Here is a 21,977-nt window from a genome sequence, read left to right on the forward strand (position 1 = left end):
ATGTGTATTCGTGATATTTATAATGACGAGGAATTTGATTTCAGTCATATCAAAGACGGAGTGCATCGATATATCGAGATGAAATACAGTCAAAAGTCGTTAATTCGGAATGATCTATAATCCGGACCTCAAAGCTAAAAACTTTCTGCACATGCTCCGCGTTGACACATGCGCATAGGCGTTTACGCGTGCACGTAAGACCTCTTACGACTGCGCATTTGCGTGTGCGCAAGTGCAGAATACGTTTTCACGTGCGCGTTTTATGTATAACGGACGGTGTAAGCTAAAATTATATAATTATCTATTTCAGTTAATGTTGATGATTGCGTTGTTCCTTAATTTTCGAATTGGATCCGGCTTATTATTTTTTGCAGACTGTAAGAGCAATACTAAAAAAGTAAACTTGAACTTTCGATTATGTCAAATAGAATTTTTGATTCTGGAGCTCCCAAAGGATCGTACAAAAACGAAAGTATGTTTCGATGTCCATCAAACAAAAAGTGGAATTGCTGCAAAAAATGGATAAAGACATGAAGAATGTGACAGAGAGGTTAGTGAAAACGAAAAAATGTCGATTGACAAGTTAGTCGGTATTCTCGGCACAGCAATTAATGGGACTTGAACAGCGGAACTTTGTAAGTGAACAAAAAATGATGTCTGTTTATAGAATTAAAGAGAAAGTATTATCACATAAAACGAAACAACTTACATTGAAAGAAATGTTTAATAAAGTAAACAAATAAATATTAAGCTTTTTCTTTTTGTAAATTTTGATACCCTTTAGATCATAATTGTTCCTTATTTCATAAATTACGGTTTCATATTTTTAATTTTAGAATTTCTGCATGCCATCCTACGCGATTTAAACTGATGATCTATAATCCGGAATCGCCGAAGTCCCGACGAGTCCGGATTAACGACTTTTGACTGTACTACATTTAGTAAGGAATTATAAGCCGAATAAAATAAAAACATCTGCCCTGAAGATAAGGATAGTGCTGACACATAAGCTTCCAGTTCATTGCACGCCGCGTCGCCCCTCCCCCCCCCTGCAGAGCAGCGTGAAATTGATAAACATATTTCGGAATGATTAGACAATCAAAAGATATGCCTTTATCCATTTTTTGCAGCAATTCCACTTTTTGTTTGATGGACATCGAAACATGCTTTCACTTTGTAGATCCTTTGGTAGTTCCAGAATTGGAAATTCTTTTTGACATAATCGAAAGTTCAAGCTTACTTTTATAAAATTGCTCCCAACAGTCTGCAAAAAATAATAAGCCGGATCTGATTAGAAGATTAAGGAACAACGCAATCTCCAACATTAACTGAAATAGATAATTAGATAATTTTAGCTTATCTTATACCCTCTGTTATACATTAAACGCGTATGCGTATGCATTGTTGCATGTGCAAAAAGTTTGTAGCTTTGAGGTCCGGATTAAAGACTTTTGACTGTTTGAAATATAAGTTATTGTTTAATTGCAAGCAATTCAACGAGACCTAATAAAATTCTGCCACCCCCACCCACCCAAAAAAATTGTGTTGCCAAAATCATGTTGCTGATATTTGCATATCCATCACCTGTCTAGTGAATTAACTTTTCATTATACTTATAGCAATAAGTCCTTTTCAGCAATTTGATGGTTTTATGTTGAAAAATGAATTTGTTGCTTGAGTTTTGCACACTAGTGGATAATATGTTTGTATACTGAAGATGTTAAGATTTAAAGATGATATTCACTATTGTAAAAATTAATTATAATATTGCATTTCACAGGTTCAAGATGATGATGATTCAGTAAATGAAGATCCTGATGAATTTGGTGATGACTTGAGTGATAAAGAACTAAATGACATCAAAGATGAAGTAGAGGATTCTAAATCTGATTGATATAATTTGTTCAAATTACAGAAGGTGTAATAAAGGACCAACAGTGAAACTTGTTTTGTATTTGCAACTATAAAAAAAGACAAAAAAGGAACATTTTTATCTGAATTTACCAGTTTCTTTTGGGAAGTATATGCTGTTTTATAATAAACAAGACAAAATGATGAAGAGATGGGACAAATATGAGGTACCCACAGTAAAATTTTTTATTGTAAATACGAAGAAGATATCAACAAGACTGTTTCCTTCATTAGTTTTTCAATAAACATCTCTGTTATTTTCACAATCATTGTATTGTTTCACAATCTTCTAAAGTTAAAATTCAGATGGAAAAGTAACTTTTTTCTTCTTTTTACATATGTGGTTATTAAAAGCTTAAAAATAAGAAAATAATTTAACTTTTTTTTAAGAAGAGGGGTGGGAAATAAGATGATAAACTGTGCGTAATCTTTAATTTTTGAAAAATTAAATTGGAGAACTATTAATGTAAAGATTAAAATAATTTTATTTTGGTGTTCTAAGCTTTAATTTTTTGTAATTGAATGAAACAAATTTAAGATATATATATATTATGAATGAGAAGAAATTATGAAAATTCATATTTATTCGCAACTGTGTCGAGTGTAAACGTTATGTGAAAGAACAGCCTTTAAAAATTTCTTTTACTGAAAATTCATTTATCTTAAATTCATGTAAAAAAAATATGACCAATTTTATATAAAATTTATTCAATTCTGCATGCATTATTTTTTGACATTATGACTTTTTCAAGTTATGCATACACAGTATGAAGTCCAAGGTCCTAAATGATTGGGATTTTGGAGAATCCGAATTTTAATCATTGATTTAAATCAAGTGAGATAACATGTAGACATGACAACATTGGCACTTATTATTTAAGTCAGATTAAAATAAATAAATAAATAATTAAAAAAAAAATAAATAAATAAATAATTAAATAAATAAATAAATAAATAAATAAATAAATAAAGGCGAATTATCCACAATCATTCGAGGGACAAAAATGTCATCTTTGCCAGCATCAATCAATATTGTAACAGGCACCATGCAAATACCTAGGCAGCAGATGTTTGAAAGACATATGCAATAATTTTAATTATGTCAGAATAAAAATAACATTTATGGCACACCTACTTCCTTTTGTTGAATATTATATTCTCCATTTTGAAACTTTGTGGCAACCTCTTTTTTTTTCCCCCTGAAGACATTTTGTACATCTAGATTTTGAACATTGTAATGTATATATTCAAACCGTAGTTAAATTTAATTCAAATAAAAATCTGTGTTTTTCCTAAAATTATAGTTTATGTATGGAAGTTTATTCTTTTGTGCTTTAGTAAATATTTTATTAATGTTTTTAACATCTTACCACAGTTTCCCAACTTGGGCACTGAAGAGATCTGATGGGATATTGCTAGTTGTAGAATGAGTAGTGAAGAAATAATGAGGAAATGTTTGTACGATAAGAATATGTTCAAAACATTTATTTGCCTAAACATTTTTAAAGAAATACTTAAAATATTCACATGATTATATAAACAGTATCATTTGTGCCATTGGCACAGATTTTAAATAAAATATATTTTTATTATTCCATGGCAATGTTAGTTATAACTTGGCAATCTAAGGCGCATATCACACTGCGTTTGTTTCACATGAACAGCTGTTTCGGACAATTTTTCTGCCTGGTTTACTATTGAAAGAAAGACTTCCTTTTAAAAAAAAACTGCAAGTTGTTTGTTTTCAACCAATCAGCAATCAGCTTCAAATACTATCAGCTTGTTTGTAATGGGGAACCAGTTTTCCCTGTGTTAACCCCAAAGCGATCTATGGTGATTGGCTGTTGTGACAAAGCAGAAAAATTGTTCCAAAACAAACCAAAGTGTAATAGCAGCCTAATGTTCTAGAAACAGGACCATAGATCTGTAGTTGCAGTGACAACTAATACTTGCAAACAGCAAAATCTTTCAGCACACTGTGATTGCAAGTTCAATGGCAGGAATTTGTGCATGTTTTGTTAGGTACTAGGTTTAAGTATGTGAGAGATCTGCATCGCTAACATTCTCTTTTCAGAATTCATGAGTTGTTTCAGTAGCTTGATGTAGTACAATTTCAGTAGGTACTTAAAAATTCACGCTCAAAAGATATGTAACATATATCTTCTGTTGATATATATCAGATATCTTTTGAAAAAAAATTGGTGCTTCTCTATTAATGGGAAATTACTTGATGCCAAACTTAAAATGTTAGCATAAAATCTAAGTAAAGACAAGAGTTGCTACCTCAACAATATATACAACTAAATAAATAATTGCTATTTTGTTAAATACAAGAAACTAGTGCATGTAATTATTCCATTCAACAGCTGTACAGTAAATCATTCATAATTACAGTTTAGAGATATGTGAGTTCTTGACACCAGAATTAAATAAATAGAATAATTGCTTGTAAAGAAATGCATGACCTTTGAACCAAGTTTGTAAATGTTTCTTCCTATGGCATGATCTTTCGTTGCAGTGCCATTTTGGTGCTTCAGTAGTAGTAAAATACAGTTCCATTTTGTGGTTTTCTAAATTAAATCTTTCTATTTGGAGGGCATTTTGTTTTTAAAATAATTTCATCATGATTGTGTGTTATTTGGCTGTTGTAAATCATGCAATCATGATGCTTTCTTTAAAAGAAATGCTGCTGAAAATCTCTGAGGTGGAAAATTATTAGATCAGTGTTTATTCGTCCCTCTTATTCTCAACAACATTTTTGCATAACTATTTTCAATGTGAAAAAAATAGATTTTACATGTTTCACATAGTTATTACTAACAATCCGTTAGCTGAAAAGTATGTAAAAATTTTTTGAGAGGTAAATCGTGAAACGAAAATAGTTGGAAACCTATAAAACTTACCCCTCTCCAAAATTATTCAATTATTTTACTATTTTATAAAAATCACCATTTTTCAAATAATATTATTTCAATGACATACTGACTTATGAATACAAGCATTTCAAAATTCATTTCTAGTAAATTGAAGTGATGAGACATTTTGCAGTTAGAAAATATAAATAATAATAACAGTTTGATGTTTTATTATCATTCTGATTCATTTAGTATGATATTTAGCATCTTTAATTTCTTGAGGGAATGACCTTGAAGATACTTCTTTAGATTTATCTAAAATCTTTAAAAACAGATGTTATAGTTTGAAATATGTTTGTGAGTGATGTATATTTTATATTTGTACAGTTGAAATAAATAATATAATTTTTTCAAAATGTGTGTAGTTTACTTAATTATTGAAAATACTTTATCATACTTCTTTATTTACCTACATAAAACTCTTATTTATGTTAACAATTTTTTGGGGGAGGGGATGAACTTTAATTTTTAATGCCATGTGTTCCACAAAATATACCATGAGGCTTATACATGTAAGTTTATACTATTAACAAAATAAAAAAAATGTACAGAAGCACTGCAAAAGGATAAAAATTATTAAAAAACAATGAATAAATTAAAATAATAAAGAAATAAATAAAATAAATAAAATAATGATAACTCAATGTTCTAAATTTAGATTGAAATTTCGAAAAGCAGAAAGTGTCTCTTTAGACTAAAAATTTTAGAAAAAATTTGTGGCCAAGATACAGACAGGTGCTTCAAAGTTACCTGAAGTATCTTCTTTTGCTGGGCACGATGAATACTCTCAAGAAGAATATACTTAACATTCTCATCACCAATACCACAGTTGCACAAAGCACTTGAGGCCTGTCCAAAATACTTTAAAATAACTTTTTAAATTACCATGTCTAGTCAAAAACTGCATTAGTAAAAATCTGTTGAAAACTGATCAACTTTTATCTTTTGAAACTTGTAGCAAAAACCCCTTTGGTGGGCATGAAATTCTCTCTTTCAAATATACAAATAGGTAGCATCATTTCTATAAAAGAACTTTGAGTGAGAAACAGGAACATGGAGATTTAAATTAATGTGACATTTTGTGGCTAGCTTTGCTAGATTTTTGACAGGATTTTTTGTTTATATAAATAAACCTTGGCATTAGGTGCAATTGTAGATAAGTGGGTATCATCTACAGCAGAGCTCCGCAACCTTTTCTCACCTGCAACGCACAAAAAATCTTTCTGGAATTTCGTGGCACACCAAAGAGTTCCGAGTTATCAAGGAAGTGCCGAAAAAATTCAAATGCTGACACACTTACAATCACACACACAACCACACAACAGTGAAATATATAAAAACATTTAAAATAGACATTATTAAGGAAAAAGAATTGTCATTGTGTATTAAATACATGATAAAAAATTGCAAAATGTCAAATACATGTATTTGATTGTGGCACACCTATATCCTACCCATGGCACACCAGTGTGCCGCAGCACACCGGTTGCGGAGCACTGATCTACAGTGCCGATGACACCAGGAAATCCAAACTTTCAATTGAATCGTAATTTGATTTTGTTTTGTTCAAAACTATTTGCTGTAAGTTTTATTCATTTGGTGAAAATACCAGAACAAATAGCATCTGTAACTTCTCAAATACACCAACTGACCTATTTCTGCTCATCCCTATATATTTGTCTTTACCAACATGTCTCTGCTAACTTACCAGGAGTGCAAAAGTTAAATGCACACAAAACCTGTTTTAAATAAATAAATAACTATTTTTATATTGTTACGGTTTTTTTTTTTTTTTTTCTTTCTTTCTTTATGTACGGGTTCGTGGATTTGGAGTGAATAACGATGACACTTGATGAAGTATCAAAACATACATTATTTAGCCAATATTGATCAGGACAGCTCCAAAATCATGTTTTTACAGTTGTCGAAGAACTATAGACACGCTGTAACATTCAGTGACACAACCTTCAGGCTATAACAGTGAAGACAGCTTCACGGCAAAGCACCAGAATACAGCACCCGACTCTGCTTGGTTGTTCTCGGAACTCTACGTACTCTCAAGACTCTCCACGCTACAACTCGCGATGCACTCGACGATACAGAAGAGCACAGCTCCCGACTCCTCGGTTCAGTCTTCCCAGAGCTCAATACACTCTTTCGACGATGCACTAAAGGCCCGTCTACACGTACCGATTTTATTGGCCGACTTTCTCGTAAGATTTTACCTGAGAGAGCTTGCTTGTCCATATGCAACGATTTTGTCGTCGGTACAGGAAATGCCTTAACCAATCACTGTCCGAGGAAGAATTCCCGCCCTATGTAGCGTCGCACTACAACAACTGTGTAAACAAAACTGTGCGGGAGTGAATTTAGGTGACAATAATAATGGATGAAGATTTCCCTTTAATTGCTACTGTAGCAACATCTGCGATTTTGATCTTCGCTGCTGCAGAAGAAGAAAAAAGAAAGCGTATTTGGACGAGAAATTGGGTAAAACGCAGAGAAATTCATGGAGTCCATAATACCCTGTTCCAAGAGCTGCGTTTTGAAGACAGGGTGGAATTTGGAAAGTATTTGCGAATGATGCCGTGCGATTTTGATTATTTATTAAACTTACTGAGCAGCAAAATTAAAAAACAGGATACGATTATGTGTTGTGCAATCTCACCATCTGAGAGGCTGCATGTTACTTTACGCTTTCTAGCTGGTGGTAAGTTAATTTTGATTTTATTGGAAAAAAATCAATTAATTTTGATAAAATTAATAAATCAAATTCACAAAAATTGAAATACAAATTCAAACAATTTTAATCACTATTTTTTAAATTTTGAGAAATTTATGATGAATAAATATCATGATAATTATATCACTACATCATTTTTAACGAATTTATTTTTTAAGTTTTCTATCATGTTACAGGGAGTTCCTATTCAAATTTACAGTATTTGTATAGAATACCTAAACAAACATTGTTAAGAGTGATACCAGAAGTATTGGATGCTTTATGGGAATGCATGCAAGATTACATAAAGGTGAGTTAAAACTTAATATATCAATGTTACATATGAGGTCTTATAATTCACGACAACATCATGACCTTTTAATTAAAAAAAAAAAAAAAAAAATCATTTTTACAAGATCAAGATACTAATGTTAAGTTGAATTTTTCTCAAACTTGTAATATTCAATTAACTTGTTTTCCTTGAAATGTGATTCATTTAAAAAGAGTATTACAGGAGTGCAATATATAATTTTCTATTTAGAATTAAGAACCCCACCAGTGGTTGAGTGGTTAAGACAACCGAATACTGGTAGTTCGACCTGGCTTGGGTTCCGTCCCAGGCGAACAGGTTGGCTGCATGGTTGGTTTTTGTGGTTACCCCATGTGTAACATAAATATGAGCCAGTTTCCCTCAGAAAGGCCTCTATGAAGGTATCCCTCCTCTTACGCAGATAGCCCTCGAGGCTTTGTGATATTTAATTTAAGTAACCTATTTACAATTAAAGTCATAAAATATAACAGTTGCATTGGGGTATCAGGATAACGGATAACTTTGAGTTTTTCCTTTTTAAGTACTAGCAGAGAGAGATTTAGTATAGCAATTGGAATTTCATTACTCATGTAACATTCCCTTGAAAATGTTATGCAAACACCATACTGATGAAATGTCTCTCCAAGTTATATTTTACACTAACCATTATACTTCAGTTGCATAAGCATGCACTTTTTACCATGTAAGAAATCAGGGCTTTTTAAACTTTTTTGATTGACACTTGATTTTATGGTGGTTAGAGACGAAAATGTCTCTCACTAATATGTTGTAGAAAAAGGTAAAAGTTTATGGCAGTTTCAGAAATTGTTGGAAATCTTTTGCAATTTCTAGCCAAAAATCTTCTGAAGACTTCGTATTAAAAATAAAGTTTCAATCCCGAATTATTTGATAAATCAGCAAGTTCTTCTTGTGATTTTAATGGCAAATGAGTAGTATTTTCCACATTAATTCTAAATAGTTTCACAATATATATTAGTTCTTTGACACTAAAATTTGAAGGGAAATATTTCTTAAAGTTTTTATCAAGACATCAAAGATGTTCATTTATTATTTTTTTAACAAGTCATCTTTTTGATTTATCTATTTCATCATTTTCATTTAAAAATTCAGTTGTTGTGACAAACATTTCTAACAAACCCTTTTCCATCATAGTTTTCCATATGGTCATTTTCTTAATAAAAGCATCAATTTTTTAATTTGAATATGACTATGTTGCAACCTTTTCCTTGAAGTGACAAATTTAGACCATTTAGTTTTTCAAATATGTCACTCAAATAATGCAGCTTTTGTAACCATAACTTATTATGAAATAAATTTGCAAAATCAGATTTTTTTCAGTTAGAAAGAGAACTTTATGTATTGTCTTATTGTAAATTGTCGTAATTGTAAAATTATTAGAATAAGTTAAAGGATTATCAAAACTGCTAAAATTTTTTGGCGACCTCCATGGGGGTCGCGACTAACAGTTTAAGAAAATAATTTTAAGTTATAAATGAAATTGTTTTTCCCACTCAACGTTAAAATATCTCGTCAGCTTCTTAAAATTTTAAAATTGTTTTGCAGGCACCAGTTTGTTGGTGCATGCTCTAGAATATAATTTGACTCAAATTCTAGAATAAACCATTTTCAATATGAGTGTTAGTCTGTCGTAATGTTGTCTATGCTTTTCAGTATATTTAAATAAAATTTTAATTTATAAGAAGAGATATGATTATTTGATTTTGGAAAAAACATAATAAACATTGAATAAACATAATAAACATTGTTTTATAATTAGGGAGGCATCTAGCAATAGAATGTAGGAACTGCAGAGATTGCATTGGACAGCAAATGGACAACCTAGTACCAACCCTGTATACAACACATAATGAATCTGCTAAATTGACCACCTATGGGTTCATCCAAAATTCCTCAATAGACACTTTTAGCTTTGAGTTTTCTTCAAATTAAGAAGCATATATATTCAGTTATAAAATGTTTAAACATGTTGTTTAAATGAAAATTCTGTTTTTGTATACAAACAAGCATAAGCACTTTTTATTTATTGTATTATTGTTTGTACAACAACAGCTTATTTTTTAATCATTTTTTTCCAAAAATTATCAGTTTTTCTGTCTGTATGGGTATTGTGATCAAAAACATTCATTTACCCACAGTCATCTTAGCTATAATTCCATTTATTGTATCTGACACATTCATTACTTTAAAAACTTTACATAGAATCTATGGTGTAGCTTATCCAAAAACAAGAGAGAAAAAATGGGGAAAAATTAGATAAAAAGTGAAACATAGGAACACAACCAAAAAATATAAGCACATTTTTTTTTTCCTACTTCTCTGATGTGAATTTTATTATAACAAATGAGTAGCTAATATTCATTGATAAAATATTTGATTTTACTATTTGCCAATATTCAAATAGCATTTTCTGCATTTATATTTTGTAATCTCATCCTTTTTTCAGTTTCATAATTAATACTTATTTATTTTCTCATTTCATACACCAAACACTGCTCAGGAGTGGCAAGCCATAGAAGCTTTTGCTGAAAAGTGGAACCTGCCACACTGTGTTGGTGCCATCGATCGAAAACACGTTATGATAAAAGCACCAGCAGGGGGTGGCAGCACTTTTTACAATTATAAAAGTTTCAACAGCATTGTGCTGATGGCATCAGTTGACTCCGATTATAATTTTACATTTATTGATGTTGGATGTAATGGATGAATATCAGACAGAGGAGTTTTTGCTCAAACAAGTTTATTTTCGATGTTAGACAATAACTTGCTCGATCTGCCCAGCCCCAACACCTTTGATTCCAGGTAGTGAGCCTGTGAATTATTTTATGGTTGCAGATGAGGCGTTTCCTTTGAAACGTTATCTGATGAGGCCATAAAATCTCTCCTGGTAAAAAAAATCTCTCCTCAGCAAAGGATTTTCAATTATTGACTGTCCAGGGCAAGGCATGTTGTTGAAAATGCATTCGGGATATTATCTAATAGATTCCGTATCCTGATGCAACCAATACAGCTGCCTCCTGCGACAGTTGATAAAATTGTTTCTGTATGCTGCTGTTTGCATAACTTTCTATGAGAAAGACCATCCAGGCAATTGTATACACCAAGAGAACTAATCGATCATGAAGATGAGGAGTTTAATTTTATACCTGGATCATGGCGAAATGAGGAATCGCTAAATAAGATGAAATCCCTGTGTAAACAAAATGGTTATAACACAGGGTCTGTTGAAGCAAGGCTGATGCGAGAAAAAATTTGCAATTATGTAAATAATGAAGGAAAAGTTGCATGGCAAGATAAACATATAAAATATTATTAATCCCTGATTTCTCAATATATGTTATAATAAAAATAAAGATTATTTATAATTATTTTTATTTTATGTTACAAAATAATGTGGTAAGTAATAAATATATCTAAGTTTCTTATTTATTTTGTGTTGTTCATGGAATCTAATATACATTTTGTTTTGTCTGTGCATCTGTGAGAATTTGGTATATTTTATATTTTGTGTCTGTGAGGAGTTGAGGGTCACGAATTAGACTTAGTTCGGAACCAACAAAGGAACCAAACTGTGTAAATGTATTTGGAGTAGTGTATTTTGATTTTAATATTGTAGAAATTTCTTCAAGTCTTGTTGTGGCTGCTGTGTAAATGTGATCGTGTTTCTGTTTTTTGTTTGAAGTTGTAGTGTTTGATGTGTGTCTTTTTAGCTGTGGTAGTGTTTGTGTATGACATAATTCTCTCTGTGTCTCTTCAGTGTCTTGCTCTTCAAAATCATTGATGTCAAGCATCTCCTCAGAATGTCTGGTAACTTCTGCACTTCTTTCTTGTGTAGTAGTATCATTAAAATCCTGAAAATTAAAATAACACTTTAAATGTTACTATTTTCAGCTATCATTCATTCATTTATAACAAATCAGAATTAACAAGCTATGGGAAACATGCAGAAATAAATATTTATAAGGATAATGAATATATTTCCTAAGCTTGATTTTTCAAGAGAAATCAAAGTTGAATAGTCAAATATCTTGAATAAGAATATGAAAAAAACTCGTAATTCTGTTGTCTAAGTTGTAGCGTATTTGGTATCAATAAAAACATGCAATACATATATTTAAAAGAAAATATATAAGAAGTTAATGCTTATGTTTAAGGATGTTAAAAGTAACAAAATATTGACTAACGTATGTCTGATTTAGCTGTGAATATAAGTTTATCATTGAAAATGGTGTATATATATATATATATATATATATATATAAACTGAGAAGAAAGCAAAGCTAATAATTACTACAGTAAAAAGAAATAATTTGAGTGTTTTTAAAAGAACAGTATCTGTGCATGTACATCCCATATTTTTATAACTTTTCAATGTGAAGAGGGGTTGGACTTCATTTACTTGTAAAAACTTGAATAATATAAGTAAGATTTTGATAGTAATAATTACTTAAAATGCTATAAGAATTCATGTTTCTCTATTAATATTTTAAAATTAGAGGTACTCACATATTATCTCAACCACCTTAATAAAAATTGCCATACTCTGCACATAAAATTTTCACAGGCAACCCTGTTCATAAAAATCCTTCAGTCAAGCAATGTTTCAATTCTTGTGTTATTTTTGTTGTATTTGGAATTCTAATGATTTTGACAGACATTGTAATTTTTTTGGGAGTTGGGAACCTTTAACTTACTTTTAAAATATCACTTGTGGAATCTGCCAGCAATGGAAGAAACTGCAGTAAAAATTCTGCAGAATATAGTATTTTGTCACAAAACCGTTAATGCAAACAGCGATGAGATGTGTTTGGTAAACAGTTGATGTGCAGTACAAGTTTATGCAATTTATTGGTTAAGTGAAAACAGATCACTGTGTACATGGAAAAAAGAATAACGCTAAAAGTTAAAGAAGTATTTTGCAAATTCATAAGTGTTTTATTTTTTAGTACTTAACATATTAGCGTAACCACCTAAAGTTTGGCAAATTTTTATAAATGAAAAAGAATGAGGGTAATGATGCTTGACTGAAGGAATGTTCATGAGCATGGTTGCCTAAAGTATTGTTATGCTCATGGTTGACAGATTTTAGCACATTCTGGAAATTTAAAAGAGCTTGTACTAAAGTGCTTGTGATAACATGTAAGAACCTATTTTTTAATGTATTGTATAATTTTTACTTAATAATTAAAATTCATATTTAGATTTCTTTTTTCGATAGGTCGATAATACTTTGCTGACTTACTATCAGATATTTGGGAATGGTTTTTTAAAAAAAAGTCATAAAAACCACTAACTTGTACCAGTAAGTAATTTTTACCTTTTCATTTATAAAGGCCACCAAATATGTGACAAGGTGGTTGTGTTAATACATAAGTACCAAAATAGACTTACAAAGAGAAATTTAAGTACCTTAACTCTCATTTCAAAATAAATTACATATGCTTTTCTGGATGTTAGACTAATTGATTAAGACAATGCAATTCAAGGACTATCTGCCTATAGAGAGGGATGCTTCATAGAAGAATTTTAGGGGAAAATGGCTCGTATCCATGTTTTGCATAGGAAGAAACAAAAACCAACCTTACAGTCAGCTTATTTGCTGGCATTCGAACACTGGTCGAATTACCAGTTATTTAGCAGTTTTACTGCTCAGCTTTTTTGGAAATTATCAATAGAATATCATTCATTGGAAAAAAGATTAGTTCTTCATATAAATTCAAAATATAACTTCTACTAACTCTGACACTTCTGATTTTAGAAATTAAGCCCTGGTTCTATCCACTTTTACCTATACTTTAATGGGAAATGGGATTATTTTTAAGTAAATGAGCTTAAGAATAGTCTTTAAATATAAAGATTTCATTTAAGAAATTAAATAGCATACATAGTTGTAAAAGGTGGTGTGTGTATGGTGTATTTAATTATGGCAAAGCACACTAGGGCTATCTGCCTATGGGGAAGGATGCCTTCGTGGAGGACTTTCTAAGGGAAACTGGCTTGTATACACGTTACACATGGGGAAAACCACAAAAACGCCCATGCAGCCAGCCCGTTCGCGGGATTCGAACCTCGGACCGAACTACCAGTGTTCAGCGACTTTACTGCTCGGCCGCTGGCGGGCCATAGTTGTAAAAGGATAAATAAAATAATACTTTTTTACATAAGTTATATAGAAATTGCTTTGAAGTGTGAGCTTTTGCAGATGACCCATCTGCTGCATGAGCTTGAAGATTTGGCTAATATAATTTACACAGCTAAGTATGTATAACAATATTATTTTATTTATCACAAAAACTTTTAAAGTTTTGCCTATATTAAAAACAATTCTATAAATTTTTAAATAGTAAAGGGAAATTATTTACTTTATAAGTCAAATTATATAAATTTAAAAAGTAATGGCTTACCAAAGAAGTCACAGTATTCCTAATGGACACAGCATCACTTAAGAATTGTAACGATGTATAAAACTGCCATGTCGATTTGTACTGCATTGCAGTGCTTGCACCAGATGTATATATATATTTTTTTCTTTATGTTTCTCCTTCGTAAATTGAGTACGCAGATTACTCCATTTTTTTTTAATTTCATTTTCTGGCACGCATATTTGTGTGCTTAAGTCCTGAAATGTTAAAATAACCATGCTTCAGAAAAAGTAAATAACTACTGTGCTTTAAATGATAACCTTTACTATTAAATAAATAGACAATAATGTTATGAAAACCGTAACAATATGAGTAAAAAGTACTAATAAAGAATAAAGATTACTATAGAAGAAAGGAATAGTGTAATTTCAATACAAAAATTTCAAATAAGAAATATAAATATGCAAAATCTTAAATAGCATATCATACTGAATATTAAAAAATACTATCGGCATGAAAACTGTAATCATATTGCTATATCAGTTAATCAGCTAGTAAAATTGAGCAGTATTGTATTAAATTGAGCTGTAATCTGTTTACATCAATTAACACAAAACTAGATTTTTCTGCAATTTTTACTTTCAACAAGATAATTATACCTACATAAAATAATTTTCATCACGAATAAAAAAATATTTGATTACATATTTATAAAGTAACGAACTTACCAAAATAAGGGAATCTTTTAACTTTTTATTTTTATAATTTATGTTATTTGTGTCCCACAACACAACATGTTCTCTATAAAAATCAATCACTTGGAAAATTTGATTTTCGCTCCAACATGTTTATTATTTATTCCAAAATGAGAGAGAAGAGCACGTGATCTCTGGAAGCAATCTAATTGGCTAGAGTCGCCGATTTTATCGTCGGCTAGTGAGCGGTGAAACACTAGCTCGCAGAGAACATGACAGATTTTTAGCGCATGCGCACATCCTGAAAATTGTTCCTCTGCTTGAAAGTCGGCCGATAAAACCGGTACGTGTAGACGGGCCTTAACGGGTCCCCCTCCGCCCAGTTCGCCAGCTACTCCGAGTGGGTGTAAGTTCATTTAACCCGCGCTAGCTCCTTCCATCCGGACTGCTTGTTCTAAGGATTTCATTTAACTGTTGATATCAAGAATCAAGGAAATGTATTTCACCTTTTATTACTCTTTTCAAAATTTTATGAATGATGACTGCCCTATCGTAATTGAATTCTGGCCCTTTTTAGACACGAAATTTAATTAAAAAGACCTTTTACGAGTTTTTATCTTTTTCTCATGCGGAAGGCATTATCTGAAAAGCTTTTATTTTTTAGAATTTAGGCTTCAAAATTTGTCCTTATTAGATGAACCCCTCTTTTGATGTAATTATTTTTATCCTAGCGCCCTCCGTAAATTAACTTCCTTGATCCTTGATCTACTACTCAGTCAGTGCTGGTTACATTGCTAAATGCGAGAATAAACCTGTGTTAGTATCAGAGTGATTTAGTTATAGATTACTAGTGTCTTCGTTGGTTACATTCTTTTCAAATCAGATTTTGATAGCATATCTGCAGACAGAAACAAAATTATTTCTTTCTGAAATAAAGCTGATATTTATAATAATAAAAATCCTGTATTCATTACCTATTTATAGTTTTCGAAATTAAAAATAAACAAATTATAAAATTTCATAAAAAATCAATGTTAATTAGGATTTTAAAACTTTGGATTGCCTTATCTCTGTTGTTTTATAGGACTTTCGTATATTAAGTTTGCAAGTTCCTGGGTCTTTACCCAAGAGACCAAGGGCAAAGAGAAAGATTCAGGAACTGTAACTTTTTAATTATTAAATATTATCTTAAGGCGCAATATAAACACATTTGAGACCTAAAAATCCTGGTTCCAGTGTTGATTTACAATAAAACAAGCTTTTTGCTTCTCTTTTAATTCGTTAAAAAAATTTATTTTGCCTTTTCATTTTCCCACAGTACCTAATTAAAACTCCGTTCGAAATGAGATTTCATATCTAAGAGAACCTTGTGAAGAGAGCCTTGTGAGCAACTGTTCCGAACACAAAAAAGTTTCTTCCATAATAATCACAGTAATAACAATCACACTAAATATAACACACAGGCAAGCCAATAAGTCAGGGTTAACTCTTGCGTGACAATATTTAACGGAACAACATTAATCGCCAATCTTATCGTGATTATTACTCTTGTCTCAGGGGTAAGAGTTAAGTTACTTTGATGATTGGACTTTGTCACTATGGCCGATGGGCCCTCTTTTCCTTACCCGCTCGATTTCCTGGCTGGGAACTAGCTGATAGTTGACATTCTGATTGTCCTCAGGGGATTAGATCAATATAGCTTATTAAAGCCCAACTGGGGTAATATAAGCATAAGCAATTAGCATTTAAGCATTTAAGCCAATCTTATGAAGATTATACTCCGTGAGTGCATAACAGATGCAGCCTATTATGCTAGCGAAGCATATCTCTGCGCATGCGTGAAGCGTTAGCCCCGCAGAACGGAGACGCTACTCAATTTCTATTTCTAAGCGCTTGTAAAACCAGGTTGCTACCTCCGACATCGAATTTATCGGGTTACCAAAATTTATGGGAGAATTACAGCATTCTGAAGTATATAGCATACACGCCATTCTTCTACTACAGTTCCAGATACAAGAATGAGCCGATTACGCCAAATAACTTGGCGAGAAAGTTATTAGTAGATCTTCACAGTGCTTCTAAGGTATTAAAAATTTATGGGAGAATTACAGCATACTGAAGTATATAGTATACACGACATTCTTCTACTACAGTTCCAGATACAAGAATGAGCCGATTACGCCAAATAACTTGGCGAGAAAGTTATTAGTAGATCTTCATACAACCCAGAATCTCGTAACTCCTCCCATTTCTCCCCCTCTTCTTTGAAGAGATACTGTCAACGACGAATTCCCGTAAATTGTTGACATAAAATTTGGAATCGTGTGCGCTTATGTTCTCGGTCAGATGTTTAGAATGCATATCTTTCTATGCTGTATGACTGTCAACGCATTTTAAACACTTGCCACATTCAATTTATTTTGTCATCGTCATAAATTAGTGCACGTATCAAATGTCGGTAAACATGACACTTGTTTTCATTGCCTGAAATATCAGGTAAGAGCAAGGTTCTTTAATATTAAGGTAAGAGTAATAAGCCGTATTTTCAAACACATGAATTTTACGTAAGCAGCTTTCTAAAAGTTATTTAAAGTAACCTTTTACATTGGAAAATTTGCTGATTTACCGTTGCAGGGTCTTTTTTACTTAATTTATTTTGAAAAATTTATATTCGTTAGCAATTATTGGCATTCTGAAATCATTAATAGAAACTCGACTGCTGCAATTGATACATTTATTGGACTACAGGAAGTAAACTTATATAGAATAATGTGCAAACCAGTTACATGAACTTACACATTTCTGCATACCAAATACATGAATATTCAGCATATACTGTGTTAAAATTTTCTTTATATTAAGCTTGTCATAGTAATATACAAAATTATTTAAAAAAACATAAACTATCCGTTTAACATAAACTAATGTTTGCAAAAGTAATGAGGTAGTTTTAAATTTTCTGTATGGTTATGTTAAATATATATCACGAAGTTATTATATTATGCTTTAGTCATACTTTGTGCATATTACAATGAGAACATACCTAATAATCACAGAAAATTGTTCTGAAAATTTAGCTGCCGTTTGTTTATAAATGTTTTATGATCGATTTCAGTCTGAATTTTTTCTTTTTTGTCTCTTTTTTTTGGGGGGGGGGGACGGGAAGAAGGTGTAATAAAATTATTCTTTAGCATATTCACAAGTTTTCCATTTATTATTGAATTTGAGATAATAACTAATTTTATTGTATCATAACTGTGATTAATATACAATAAATTCTAAAAAACTTTTTATTTTGATATATCAATCAGTTATTCCCGTTTTTGAACAAAAGATAGTTAATTTGTTGTTATTGGTCTACTGAATCTAGATTAGTCTGTGCTATTAATTATATGAAACCATTTAAGAACCGCTAGAAGAGCTAGCTATCTGAATTCTTTTCAAGAGCTTAGAATGCCCTTAATGTATATTTGACATTAATCTTTTTATATTGCTGAGTTCATTATTTATGTAGCTTAACCAGAAAAATCTGTAGCTACTCCCTAACATTAAAAGTTAATTTTATTTATTCATTTAATTTATTAAGAAATGTAAGAAATACACAGAAAGTTACTAATTTTTATCTGAAGTGAAAAAGAATGTTTTGAAGGAACATGTACTGAAAAACAAACAACACTTTTATAGAAAGTAAGCGTTTGGAACTTTAGTCAATACAACCAAGTTTTTTTTAAATTTTAGGAATAAGTGTTGTTGTCCTAACATTAGATCACTGCTGCCAGAGCTTGCAATATTATACAAATTTGCTACTTTGACAAACATGTTCTACTGAAATTTATATCTGTGATTTTGCGAAAAGTTCAGAACCGCCCACTTATTTGTTTGGCGCTTTTTACAAAAGTAATCGGAGTTTTGTCAATTTTCTTTGAAAGTGAGTGTACATGGATAAAGTCAAGGGAGTGCACAGTGCCATTTTTGTGCAATTCTGGGATGTTTTTTAAAGTGAAAATAGGTCGATGTGTACATGGATACCGAGTATGTGCAATTCTTAAAAACACACCAAGCAGTGGGCGATTCTGCACTTTCCCCTTTTCTTCTACTCCATTATTTTCTTGTACTACTTCTTGCGACATTAGAAACTTTGGTACTATTCTGTTTTGAGGGCAGTAAGAAAATTGCAGTGAAAATGTATGCACAAAAGCGGCAAATCTAGCAAATGTGCCCATTTAAACAGCACGCCAAATCTAGCGTACGCGCTGATTTCAGATTGCGTAAGTTTATATAGTTCTATATTTCTTAAGACACCATTGAAATACTAGTTTAATTTTTAAATCCTCTTTTCTGAAAATTTGCAAATGATAGAAAAGCATATAAACAACTCTTTCAGTAGTTTCAAAATACTGTTTGTAACAGTGTAACAATTTATCATTATTATTAAGACGAAAGAAACACTACAAAAATGTGACTATTCACTGAAACAGTTTTATGAGAGAAATGTGTTCTCTGCATATAATCCAACAACCAAATATGTGAATAGGTGGCCCCGAAAAAATTGTGAACATAGACAAAAATCTGTTCATACAGTAAAAAAACCAAAGCTGGCATGATTCATTGACAAGTTATGCTAGAAAACTGAAATAGAGTTATAGCTCAGTTTCTAAATAGAGAGCCATCCATAATCATGGCAAAAATTGTGGACCATCTACAAGAGGGAACGACAGTTTATTCAAACTTCCATTGAGCTTATGAAAGACAGGAACTGTACAAAGCAGCTTACAGACATTTTACTGTAGACCATAAATTTCATTTTGTTGAGCTAACAACAGCTGCATATACATAAAATATGGAATGACTATAGCATTCTAGTAAGTGATGGAATAAAAATTGAAGAGGCAAGTTTCACTTTCATCATGAATCTTACTTTGCAGTGTTCATGTGGTGAAAATCTTTGATACCTTGGAATACTTCTTATGCCATATTAAAAGCAATCTAGGAAACATGGCAGCTACAAAGTGTGCATAAGAAGTAAACTTGAACTTGACAATAGTTCTGATGTCAGCTTGATGTTTCAAAAAATGGAAGCTGCAGTACTAAGTATCATAACATTTTTAAAATTAAGGTTCCATTTATATTTCAGTTGGTTTGGTTGCCTTATCAGTATGTTTTGATTTTTATGTCCTCCAATTATTAATGTCTTTTAATTTCTTTTTTAAATTTAGAAGTGTACAACATATATTTGAGTTAATTTCATAAAACTCTACATTATGTAGTTAGGACCTTGAAAATTTATAGTTCTTCATTATTTTTGGTATGCCCCCACCGATAAGCCATGAGAATATAATGGTGAAACAACACACTAGGTCATGAAAAAGCATTTGTGTGGCAACCTGTGATGTCGCCAAAAAATATTTACCCAGGCATTACGTTGAACCCAGGTATGTGTGTAGCATTCTCTAGACAGTTTTCCACTTCTCCGGGCATTTTCACTAGCATGATTGCAGATTATGATCCCTCTTATAGTATATGGAATTTTAATGTTTTAGCCTACAGACAGCATAGTGCAGTTTTCATTGTTTTCGGCAAAATCTCAGATTTAGCTTTCTGCACGCATAGAGTGCAATGAGGCTTGCTTTAAAGACATCATGCGCCTCTTTCTTCTTTCTGATTTTGGAATTTTGATACAGAGTTTATGCTGATCTCTGATCTTTCCTTAAATATAAGCAAATGACTGTGTATATAGAAAGAACAAAAGCACAAAAACTTAGAAGTATAATGGGTCTTATGTAGAAAAGGGAGACTATAGAAAAACAGGTGGCAATGGATGGATCATTGAAATAGATACAATGTTTTTTTCCATTGATGCAAATGAGTTAATACAGTTACTACTGTCAAAGACCAAATGACCATATACTGTATGGATATCTAGTAATGCAAAACAATCAATAACACATATTACAGATAATGAGTAATTTTCTCTATAGTTCAATAAAATTTTAAAAAATACTTTATAATGTTTGATTCACCACAACTGTGAACATTACATTCAAATTTAAGGTCAGGTTAGATTATTTGAATATGGTAAAGTACACAAGGTTATATGCCTAAAGGGAAGGATACCTTCATAGAGAATTTCCTAAGGGAAACTACCTCATATTCTTGTTTCATGGGGAAAACCAACCATGCAGCTAGCCTATTTGAGTGAGTTCAAACCTGGGTTGAACTACCAGCTTTCAGTGGCTGCAACCAACCCACTGGTGAGGACTCATATTTAATGTGTATTAACAGTATATTCCTGTCACAGAAGTGGCTCACAATAGGCAGTTGGTAAAATTGAGGAACGTTGGAAGTTCAACCCAATTTCAAATCCAGCAAGTAGACTGATTGATTGCATGAGAGTTTTTGTGGTTTTTTGCATGTGTAACATGGAAGTGAGGAATTTTTTATATAATAAGTCATCCACAAAGGCATCCCCCCTCTTAGGCAAATAGCTTTTCAGTCCTTTGTTATAATCTGTTTAATGCAGAATTAATTTGTAAGTATAATTATGATACAAAAAGCTACGTGGAATTGCTGCAAAAAATGGATAAAGGCATATCCGTCTCAAAATTATACAAGGAGTATGGCATTGGAAAGTCAACTGTATATGACATAAGAAAAAGGAACTTTTTGAATTTTTCGTGGAAGCAACTTAACCCTTTGACGCGCATGATATTATTTTTATAATTTTTTTAACTAAAAACTCTAGAAATTGAATATTATGATCCTAGAGACAAATCTGTTATGTATCTGTTGGATGTTCAAGAAAGAAACAAGTCAGAAAATGAAAACTCTCTACGTTTTTTAAACTTTGGTATACTGGCAAAAAAATTAAAGTATTTGAAACTGGGTAAAAATAAAGGGGGCCTATATTTTGGAAAAAAACAAACTAACTATTGATTTTGAAAGCAATCAAACAAACATCTCAGTTTGCCTGTAGCCAAGAAATTTAGTTTCTGATGATGCTGATATCGTTATAAAGTGTTATAA

At 31.5% G+C, this 21,977-nt stretch overlaps 3 protein-coding genes across 5 annotated transcripts in view; 2 read left to right on the forward strand and 1 right to left on the reverse strand.

Moving 5' to 3' along the window:
* The window catches only part of p115 (General vesicular transport factor p115), a 94,194-nt gene extending 89,014 nt beyond the window's left edge, over window positions 1–5,180 (forward strand). The window contains exon 21 of the mRNA XM_035360774.2: window positions 1,781–5,180. Coding sequence (XP_035216665.1) covers window positions 1,781–1,894 — 114 coding nt within the window. The 3' untranslated portion in view covers window positions 1,895–5,180. The remainder of the gene's footprint in view (window positions 1–1,780) is intronic.
* A 6,072-nt stretch (window positions 5,181–11,252) lies between these two features.
* LOC146997515 (uncharacterized) lies at window positions 11,253–15,625 on the reverse strand. The gene is made up of 3 exons (XM_085814243.1): window positions 14,988–15,625; window positions 14,302–14,516; window positions 11,253–11,748 (listed from the first exon to the last, which is right to left on the reverse strand). The coding sequence occupies exons 2-3, from the start codon at window positions 14,386–14,388 to the stop codon at window positions 11,347–11,349; spliced, it is 489 nt and encodes a 162-aa protein (XP_085670369.1). The 5' UTR covers window positions 14,389–14,516; window positions 14,988–15,625; the 3' UTR covers window positions 11,253–11,346.
* Window positions 15,626–16,884: 1,259 nt separating this feature from the next.
* Window positions 16,885–21,977, forward strand: part of Cln7 (CLN7/MFS domain-containing 8) — a 72,187-nt gene continuing 67,094 nt past the window's right edge. Inside the window, exon 1 of one of the 3 annotated variants that reach the window (XM_085814670.1) lies at window positions 16,885–17,037. The gene's annotated coding sequence lies outside the window, so the exon portion shown is untranslated. Of the gene's footprint in view, window positions 17,038–17,110; window positions 17,478–21,977 lie in introns of those variants that run through there. The other 2 variants (XM_035372079.2, XM_035372078.2) reach the window with 2 other exon arrangements.

This window comes from Stegodyphus dumicola, chromosome 4, assembly GCF_044657685.1.
Source record: "Stegodyphus dumicola isolate Sdum_Otavi_A_Nest chromosome 4, ASM4465768v1".
NCBI lineage: Eukaryota > Metazoa > Arthropoda > Arachnida > Araneae > Eresidae > Stegodyphus > Stegodyphus dumicola.